The sequence below is a fragment of the Pocillopora damicornis genome, chromosome 2 (genome assembly GCF_964200805.1).
Source record: "Pocillopora damicornis chromosome 2, jaPocDami1.2, whole genome shotgun sequence".
NCBI lineage: Eukaryota > Metazoa > Cnidaria > Anthozoa > Scleractinia > Pocilloporidae > Pocillopora > Pocillopora damicornis.
In genome coordinates, this window is record NC_142671.1 from 31,219,414 (window position 1) to 31,229,825 (window position 10,412).

At 39.2% G+C, this 10,412-nt stretch overlaps 1 protein-coding gene across 6 annotated transcripts; it reads right to left on the reverse strand.

The window, feature by feature from the left end:
* Nucleotides 1–88: 88 nt before the first annotated feature.
* Nucleotides 89–9,686, reverse strand: LOC113674083 (uncharacterized). Of its 6 annotated transcripts, none has more exons than XM_089195893.1 (7): nt 9,056–9,686; nt 6,557–6,917; nt 3,614–4,498; nt 2,709–2,951; nt 2,491–2,542; nt 1,713–1,844; nt 89–1,233 (listed from the first exon to the last, which is right to left on the reverse strand). In XM_089195893.1, exons 3-7 carry the CDS (start codon nt 4,436–4,438, stop codon nt 1,058–1,060), a joined length of 1,428 nt encoding a protein of 475 aa, XP_089052019.1. In that variant the 5' UTR covers nt 4,439–4,498; nt 6,557–6,917; nt 9,056–9,686; the 3' UTR covers nt 89–1,057. The 6 variants fall into 6 exon arrangements, with proteins under 6 accessions (XP_089052019.1, XP_089052022.1, XP_089052020.1 ...); XM_089195896.1 differs by having other exon boundaries at nt 2,745–2,951; nt 9,056–9,644; XM_089195894.1 differs by lacking the exon at nt 9,056–9,686 and adding an exon at nt 7,502–7,749.
* Between the last annotated feature and the right edge of the window lie 726 nt (nt 9,687–10,412).

Here is a 10,412-nt window from a genome sequence, read left to right on the forward strand (position 1 = left end):
ACAGTTTATGTGTTTTCCTCAACATGAACATACATCATGCCCAAATTTGTGAGGTAATTAGCATTTAAATACAACATACAACCCTAGCTCAGACTATTCACAGTTTTATTTTTCCTTGGAACCAGCACACTGGCAAAAGAGAGCAAAACAACAACACGAAAAAAAACAAGAGAAGAAAACAGGGAAAATGGCAACACAAAATAAGATCATGTTTTTTTAACAAGGCCACCCTTCAAAAAATGAATTGTGATTACAAGTTTAATAATTCTGAGTTTTAAGGAAGTAGTAAAAATAATTGTTAAGTGATCTGTGAATGCATTGTAATAATCCCTGTTAAAAAAAAAAAAAAAAAACACCCAACAACAACAACAACATAACAACAACATATGATGAGAACATTTGTATAAAATCATCTCTCTGAATTAATATAAGTTGCTTTTAATTTCTGGGTATGCACATGCAAACAATGCAGTTTGCAAAAGTATTTCTTGTTGATGGAAGATAATTCTCTTTAGTTTATAATATGTTCCCGTGTTATAGGTGACAGGACTGTCAAACTAAATGGACAACTGGCGCATTTCACCATCTGTTCTGAGAAATGTGCCCATTTTTGTGAATGTTTGTAGCTCAATTTCAGTACAGTAGCATGACATTGATGGAAATAAAACTGTTTAGTGCTGCCTGCTTTGTTTCAGGGTCCAGTTTATAACTCAATATTTTTATTAACAACCTTGTAAGATGTGGTGGATATTCTACTCCTTTACACATTCTACTGGGAATTTAAAGAAGCTCTTTGAAATAAATTAATTTATAACTTAAAATAATTGCACTGCATTCAGTGGTGTACTTGCATCAGTACTTTTAAAAACACCCAACAATAAGTATCCTTATGTAAAGGAATTCTCTCTCTCAAGTCCTTATAAAATTATTCTTGTATTTACACAAAATATTGCAGACATGTGTAGTCTTTAAATGCCAACTATATATCACAGTTAATTATAAGGCTATGACATGCTTTCAACATGATGTGGCAGAAACACAATGTCCTACATGATAATTACATGCCTGTGGGAGCACCAGGGATCTCCTTAAGTGCACTATCACATGACATAAGTCTCTTGTGAAGTCTTTCAACTTCAGCGTCACACCGTTTCCTTTTCAGTTTGAGGGAAGAAACCTCCAGTTTCATCCTTTCAATTTCTTTCAGTTTGGTGTTGACCTGTGCATCAATTTCTTTCAAGTAAAATAAATTTGAGTGTTAATTACAAGAACAACAAAGATTTGATCTTAAACAAAACTGCAGAAACACTTTGTGTCATGAGTGCAACATATCTCTGGTAAAAACAATTTTGGTAACTTGCCCCTCACTACTCCTAACAGTACATGTGGTATTGTGTACAGAATGACCTTAATACTACGTGTGCAAGTTGTAACTCCTTATCAACCCACAATGACCAAAGCAAGCAAAAGGGAGGAAAAACATGTTTGAAGAAACTTAAGTGTTTTGTTATTCTGAAAGCCTGATTTTGCCTGAACAATTATCCTTCTGCTACGTTAGTGGCTCCAATTACTCAGCTCAAGTATAGTTACCCACCTGGTGCATAGTCATGGCTTGTCACCAAAATTGCTAAATATACTCTGTATAGCGACCTATGGGAACAACATTGCCCTAAAGTTACAGTTTGGAACATTTGAAAGGCTAGCAAACCTACCTTTGGCTTGAGATTGTATTTTTCGCAGGTTTCCTTCATCCCTACTGCGAGCCCTAGCCAGTAAAGCAGAAACATCATGCAGCAAGCCAGCTTCTCCAAGGTGCTTCAGCAGTGGTGAGTTGCCCAAAAATTCTGGGAACCAAAAAAGAAAAAAGTTAGATACACTTTCTAAAGGTTTTTAAGAAATCTGTTGAAATTAAAATTAGCATATGTCTTTTTTAATGACAGTGTACTGTGCAACAAGAATGGATTTCTTTTCAAAGCCTTTTGCCCACAGATTTTCAAAACCAGTGGATTTTCAACATTGAGTTTTCAGTACAGTTGCTGTTGGTCAGAAAACCACTCAAGAGAAAGTCACTTAATTAGATATAGTTCCACATGGGCTGATTCTACAAGAGCCCTTTAACCAGTCAGTAAAAAGGGCCTCCACTGAATGCAAAAAAAAGAGGTAGTGCCATGATGAATCTAACTTGAGTGAATGAAATTCAAATGGATTTGACTAAGGAAATCAAGCCCTTTTTGCTTGTACAGAGAATTCCATGAGTTGCAGTTTAAGAAAACTCAGTCTGAAAATACCACTAAACTGAGATTATAAAAGTCTAAAATTCAAACAATGTCTCATAAATTTTTAGAAAAATGTTATTTCATGAAGTCTGCTTACTCAGTAAACTAATATTATACATGAGTTGGGCCCAAAACTGATTTCAACAGGCCACACAGAATGTTGTTACACAAGGTTAGTTGGACTTAAACCCTGCTAAAAGTCACTTAAACTCACCAGAACATGATGCACTGGATGAAGCTTGCTCTTCCTGTAACTGTTGTATTTGCTGCAAAAAAGGGAAACACCTATTAAACAGATGCAGATTAGACCAGAATTAAGTTTTGTAATCCATGCATTGATCACAAAAGCAATTTATTAATTGACAAAACAATACTGAGATTCACCCACTGAAAAGGCTTTTGCAAGCTGATAGAAACTAATCTGATGCAAACCTGTTCAGCATCTTCATTGTCATCGAGGGGCTCTACTTTTATATTCACTGACTGGACATGAGTAATGCGAGGGTAGCTGAGAGAATCGTCATCATCATTGTCGATGATTGAAGCACTTGCAGGGGAATGTCCATCAAGACTGGTTGGAGGTGATGGTGTTGGAAGACCAGAATAAGTAGCTAGCTCTCCTGTGCTTTCCGCTGTAGATAAGTTGTCAAGTACCGATTCATCTGTTTCAACCACCTGATAGTATGAAAAAATATACTTATCATAACCCATGCAGAGTAAGTTGGGATGTGAGCCAAAAAAAAAGGTAGGAGACAATATATTGACACTTTCACCTACACTTTTCACCGAAAAAGAAGTATTACGTTATTATAATCTTACTACAACTGGCCCTTTTTTCTCCCTCTCTTCTTTGTGTAAAAAGATTTTGTTAACTCAACATTCCAAAATCCTGAGATTTGTCTTGAATCATTTTTCCTGATCAGTTTACCAGTAAACCTTAACTTTGTGCTTTTTGGAACCAATTCCTTTCACCCAGGCAAAGATTCAATAATCAGCATGTTCTGTTACAAAGGGAAGTTAATCTGAACTATCTGTATTTCCTAATGAAAGCCCTGTATGAAAGCCATCCATGGAAAAAAAATTTCCATTCCAATCATTGTAAAAGAATTGAACACTCAGGTTATCACTTCAAATTCGTTATCTGATTTAATCGCCTGTGAATTTTTCATAAAGCCAACCATGAACTAAAACTCTCAATTTTCTATTCCTTTTTCCAGGACAGCATATTTGACATCCCACCCATGACAGTGACACATACCTCTACACTAGTGTGGCTTTAATTGGAAGTGCTGCCTCTCCCCACCCCTACCAGTGATAATAGTATACAGGGGACATACCCTGATTAGTTCCTCAACGAGAGGTTCTGTTCCACCAGCGAGCGCAATGTCTAAAGCCGTTTGACCATCATTGTTTCTGATACTTCTGTCTGCACCAGCCACAATGAGCGATCTGATGGCCTGGGTACAATACTCAACTTTGTGTTTTTCACCACGAGCTAAGATATGAAGAACAGTCTCTCCATCATTGTTGACAGCATTCAAAATAGTATCTGAGTAATCACCCATTTTCTTGCTTTTATTTATTATCACCTCCACGCAAGACAGAAAGAAGTTGGGCTTGTGATCTCCATTAACAAGCATGCTTGCTGCAGTATGAAAAGGTGTGTCTCCATGTGCCTCATCTTTTATCAGCAGAGCTTCTTTTAGAAGGCCAACCATTTTAGAAAATTTAGGGTTCAATTCTTTCACAGTAAATTTAGGTCTAGATTTGTACAGCAACTGGATGGCTCTATGCAGGGCAGTTTCACCATTTCCTGAGGATTTTGCCACAGGGGAGAATCCACTCGCAAGCATCCACTCTAAAGCATTACACTTTCCCAAGGATGCTGCCCAGTGGATGAGTGGACACCTGTTCTCCATGACGGCATCTGGTACATCATCATCTTTGCCCCATCCACCTTTGGTATATTTCTCCACACACTCTTTTAAATTATCAAGATTTGACAAGGAACCCAGCATATCTGTACAATTCACAATGGCCACCAACAGTTCATGATGATCTGGGCATTCCTTGTTCTTGTCACAAAAAGGAGTACATTTTCTTAACATGGGTTCTTGGTTTAGTTTGGGAAATTCTGGATATGCAGTTGCCATGGAGGCCATTATTATCAACAAAAAACTGCAGCACTTCTTGAAAACTCCTTAAATTGCAAGAGCCAAAATCTGAGTAAAAAATTCAAAATAAGAAAATAAATAAATTAATGGGAATTTAGTAATAGACATTCCATTAGGTGGCTCTTCTTGTTTACTGTTTCCAGGTCGAATTGGAATTTGAAAATATAGAGACAACTGAAGTAAGTTAATTCATGAATGTAAATGAATGACTTTGGTTTGGGACATATTCCACAGAGGTGTCACTTCAGTCAAAAATAGAGCGATCAGGAATAGCCATGCTTCAGAAGTAAAATTCAGTTGCTTGTGGAAATGTGATTCTCACATGCAATCACATGTAAAAAATTTAGTCATTTGTCAAATGTCCTTACTGCTGACACAAAGACTCAATTTTCTTTAAAAAGGATTTTTTAAAGCCTGATTCAACCATCACAGTTTCTGTAATTATAATTTCTAATGCAATCATAATATCTGAATCAAATGCAATTTCATTAACCCTCTACAACCTAACATCGGTGTCCATGTTCTCTACACTTTTGTCTATACATATCTTCAGGTACTGACAAGGAGAATTTGTTTAACAATCAATAGCTGCTTTAGTTAGGGACCATTTCCTTTATTCTCCAGATCTTTGCATTTAATTCAGGATGATATTGTGAGGAGAAATTGGATGTTAGTCACTCTAAGGGATTCAAGGGTTAGATAAGAATTTTATAAAAACAAATCTGAAAGGAGAAGGGGACGATATTGTGTGCTAATTCACTCAATAGCAAGGGTCAGAAATTCGACATAAATTAATTTTAAAAAACAGTCTCCTTTGACCTTTAGAGTGCTCTCATGACCTCTTATGAATCAAAATAATTACAGTTATAGTAATAACCACTTTGGCATAAAACAGCAGTTCAAATGGTCAAATAAGTCTGCTATCTTCGATCAGATGACGCGACGACAAAGCAATAATATTCGCCACGTCTGCTCTCTGTTCAAAATTTCAATGGAAACATACCGACGTTCACGCCACGGAAATAAACAGATTTGATTGTTTTTCTGATGTCTAGGAAAAAGGATAGTTCGCAATGGCATAACCAGGTTAGAAAAAGTAAACAGTTCCGTATAAGATAGGAAAGTATTTACCGACGCCAAACAAACAATAAACAAAGAAAAACACAGCTTGACGTCAGCTGCCGAAAATAAACAACATCGCGCTTGACTATCCCCGTGGATTAAAGCCCCTTTAGCTTGGCATGATTTTGAAAACAACATCCGTTTTTTTTTCTCTTGCCGGTAATAAAATGGCTATCGAACATTTCCACTGCGTTAGCGTTTCAGGAACTGTGTTTTCGTGGGCTGGGAAGACCGGAGGAAGGTTGCCACAGACGTGAGGAACAGATAACCATATCGACAACCTTCGCCTTCGTTGCCTTTGACGAAATCGCTGAGATTTTCCGTTCATCGAGAATTAAATTGGAATTGGTATTTTTATGACATATATGGCTCTTTAAACCGATAAATACGTAAATGATACTATTATTCTCTCTGACGTAGGCCAAACGCAGCGAAGTCGACATGCCACAGATTTTCATCCCTTTGATGTAAGCGACCTTCCCCTACATAAATACCGCGCAGATTTCTATCCTGCGAATTGAAACTGTCAAACGCGCCGATTGTCGTTCATTAGCATCACAGATTCCGACTGAAGTGTATACGTTAATGTCACAGTCCTCCAAAACGCACTCAACGAAACAGAGCGAAAAGGATTTCTTTACTGCAGATTGCGTACAGCAATTTCTCACGGAAGCAGCCGTCCGCGTCTGAATGGACTTGCCTTGGTCTTTAAGACAGCGACTGCTTAACTTTTCGAAGTCGGCTCTGTTCGGTCATTCTGCGTACTGACGTACATCTTTAACTTCAGCCTTTAAGAATGAGAGAGAGCGGAAACCGACGCAAAAGCACAAGACATCGTATCCCCTACTAGGAATAGCCGTACATACGAGACGCACGCCGCCGACAAACAGAGACGCAAACATCGGTTGTAAAGCATTCTTTTCGCCAGTTCGCCGAATCCAGGCTGCTTCCAAGCGAAAAATTCATTAGGAAACTTCTACTTACCCGATATAAAGAGCTTAAGCAGAAGCAGTTGGCTGTCTACGTTTGGCCACCTTCGCTAGAATACTTGAAGCTGACGAAAATGATTGCACTGCTGCTGCCACCGACATCCCTGAAGGGCGGTAGCCACGGCTGTCAATCAAACTCACCACCGCGGAAGGGCATCAAACACACGTATTATCTTCCTTCGACCTCATAGGCTGCCGCCAGAGTTTTGCATTTCAAATGTACTCGAGTTTGGCACCATAAACAAAAGACTATTGTAAGGTACCTCAACATCTGCAGAGTGGTTGTCAGTTTTCGGCTGGTTCAACCAATCCGTAGCTTGTTCACGAGGCGCCAGTGCTGGTTATATTCGCGTTACCTGTTGTGTATTAAAAGGGACGAACTGAAACAAAGTGCTCCTCAGTATTGTGTTATCGGCTGGCGGGTTATATTCGTCAGCTACATTCAACAGACTGAAGGAAGAAGTGAAACAGCCTTTCTATGTACTGTTTACTTACTGTACTCGTCAACGTCGCAGGCTTCAGGAGACGCCGCCGAAAGATTTCCACTGATCAATATTTTAAGACTATGAAAGATGTTGACTCAGTTCAATTCACCGGATCTTGTGACGAGCGAAGCTGTTACACCACATAAACACGGGCGCAAAGCTTCGCTAGCTTTTATTTCGAAAACAAATTGTTTTCTCTTTTAAAACTAATGTAGCAGGAACGCAAAAAAAAAAAAAACAAGAAAAAAAATTAGATGATGTACTAAGATAAACGTCGGAAGTTTTAAGGAAAGGGAAATACGCAAAACCCGCGTTTCATCCGCGACTGAGCTGTTAGTTTCAGAGACGATGAAAAGACATCCTCGTGAAATCCGTCTGTATTATTTTATCTTCTTATAAGACAACAGAAACAACAAAGAGGTTTTCCTGTGCGCTGGCCAATCTTATTCACGTACCGTTTCCTTGAATCTTTCCGCTCTAAAGGTTTCGCAACTCGATGAATAAAATCTCAGAGTTTGACGCAGTGATTCTTATAATTCGCGGTCAAAAAAAAAAAAAAAAAAACAGAAAAAACGAGTGCTATGCAATCTAAGGTATCATCCTCCCGGACTTCAAAGACGACCAGTTGGTTTGTGACAAATTGTCGAGAGTTCTCGTGATAGAGAGGGCCTTGGTTCTTAAACCGAGATCTTTACTTTCGCCACCGAGATTACGCAATTAAGATCATAGTCACGAGCCTGAAATTTCCTTATGTGATCATCTCATCCCGGTGAGCGGCAGCCCGTTTAGAGTATCTCACCTTGATCCATCTCGGTAGCCGAGCTCAAATTTCCTTTTAATATTGAGAGCAATCGGGTTCAAAACTCAACTCGCAAACAAGGCTGAAATTTCCTACACAATGAAAATTCAAATTACGTGTTGCTAACCGATTCTTGGATTCATGTGAAGAGATCCTCGAACCATTTCAAATATTTTATTTAAAATATTGGGAAGCTGATGAATAATGAAAGCGGCTTGTTTCTTTTACTCCGGCAAATAGAGAGCTTCTACTTTGTTTATAGTTGGCCCTCAACGGAATAAATATCCCCATTACCAACAAGTCTGGCTAACTTGTGACATGGAAATTTTGCGAGTTTTAATTTTGGCGGATTGTACTCAATCAGAATAAAGAAATTCCCGCTGGCGAGTCTAAGTAAGTTTTTGATAAAATATGTACGAGGTAAAGCTGTCAGTGAAGGCCGGTTAGTCCACTGTGCGATGCCTTAAAGCATCATTAGTCAAATACACCAGACAGAGTCGAAATAATGAGGAGCTTTCCCGTTCGTTATTTGGCTCGCCCTCTGAGCGATGATTTAACAACGATAGAATGTCTTTCAGCAGGTAGCAAAAGGAGACTTCAAGATAATAGTTCGACAAAATGGAAAGAGACAAAAGTGGCAATAATGAAGCATGTAAAGTAAATATAAAGGTTTTTCATATTATGAAGTAATATGCCTGCGATCTAGTTGTTACAAGAATTTTGCTGACAGACAAGTAGTACTCTGATGAAGGGGGGTCCAGATCCCCCTCAATTCCTCCTCTAGATCTGTCACTGAGAGGGTCGCGGATAGAGAAGATTCTTAAGGATTGCAAAATGCAACATCTGGAAAATTCGAGTGGTTTATCACGAGACGGGAAGAACGCAGTGGCCTCCTCGAGACCTGGTGGCCGAGGTGTTGTGTTGTAAGAATGTCTCAATGGGGAGAGGGGGGGGGGGGATCACGTTAACGGCTAAAAATAAGCCCCGTTGACGGTTGACGATTGAATTTTAGGTCATTTGAAGGTTGATGGTTAATTGCTTGGAATGTCGTTTATAAACGAAATAAACGCACGAATTTGGCTGTAATTTTTCATAAAAAAGTTACAACTTTTCCTCGTTTCATTTAATAATCAAGTTAATCCTATATTTGTGCGTTGAAAATTAGGTTTTTGGACTTCAACTATTTGTCTAATTAGTTCAATCACATCACCTTTGATACCGCTCGACGTATTGATAGCGTGCTCAACCAAGTAGTGTACTTGTATGAGGAGTCGCATGAGGATCTCAAAGTCCTTGATTATCAGAGATCAAATCTCATCGATGCTTTTATCTGTCTCCCCAATCTTTTAATGAAATTCCTGTGTTCATCAGTGTCCGTGTCACTTTCAAATTCATCCAACTCAGTGAAAAAGGTTCAGGCATCACTGACGAAAGTGACTGCCGTACAGTCGGATGATATGAATCGGAGTACTAATTCATTAACTCGGAAGTGGTCGAACTTTTCACGCAGCTATATCTGGAAAAAAACTCCGATCCGAGTTCTAGATTTTGCCTTCTCGTATACAGCTAGTGGAAGACCGCCTGCTTTGTCTTTCGTCGTCTCGCTTCGAACGGTTCTCTGCCTCAGTGGTCTGTAATGTTCTGCTCATTCTTTCATGGCAATTTCCGCCTCTTTTGGAATATTCTCTGCTGTCAAAGAGGTCATGAATTTTTAGCGGTACTTCATGGCACACTAGTCCGGGGAACAGGGTAGTAAGACGTATAATGTGTAAAATAACTGACTTTCCACTTTGTAATCCATTTATGGGACTGCTTTGAGATAGTTCCAAAGTCCATAGCATACTGATTTACACTAAATGTCTCATGTTTGAAATGTGACACGGCATGGAGGTTTTCTACTACATAAGTGAAGAAAGTAGACCAATCGATGTGCTTTGCAAATTCTAGATTAACGGTGTCAATGTTTTCTAAGAGAAGGTTAATTCCTCTTAAAAGAAGCTGAACAGACTGTTGCGTCTTCCGTGACACTGTGCTCTGAGGACCGTCTATGGTTGCCGCTTCTTTCAGATTGTTGTCTTCCGACTTTGGAAACTGTTGATTTGAGATAAGTGTTTATTTCATTCACATTTTCCACCTTTTGGCGTGGTGTGACGTCCTGGGCAACAGTCCCCTTGCAGGTTATTCCGAAGCTATCATACAATAGACCTGGGTGCTTTAGGAATTGTGTTGTCCCCGACAGCTTAGAGATGAGCTTCACGTTCCCTGTTGCCGCATCCGTGACGACTATTGTTTCCCCAACAGTGCAACACCTGATATAAATAAACGACTAACGTTTTGCGACACTGGAAGTGTTTCCAGACGGAAGTCAGTTCTGTCGCTAGGCCAGTTTTACTCGCGTCTAAAAGTTAAGGGACTTACACATAACTGATATATTAAAACTTCTATTATAAAATAATTCAAACGCGGGAGGTTGGGAGAACACTCGATAAGCTGGAGACCACTCCGCTTCGCGTCGTGGTTTCCTACGCTTATCTCGTGTTCTCCCAACCTCCCGCGTGTTTACATCA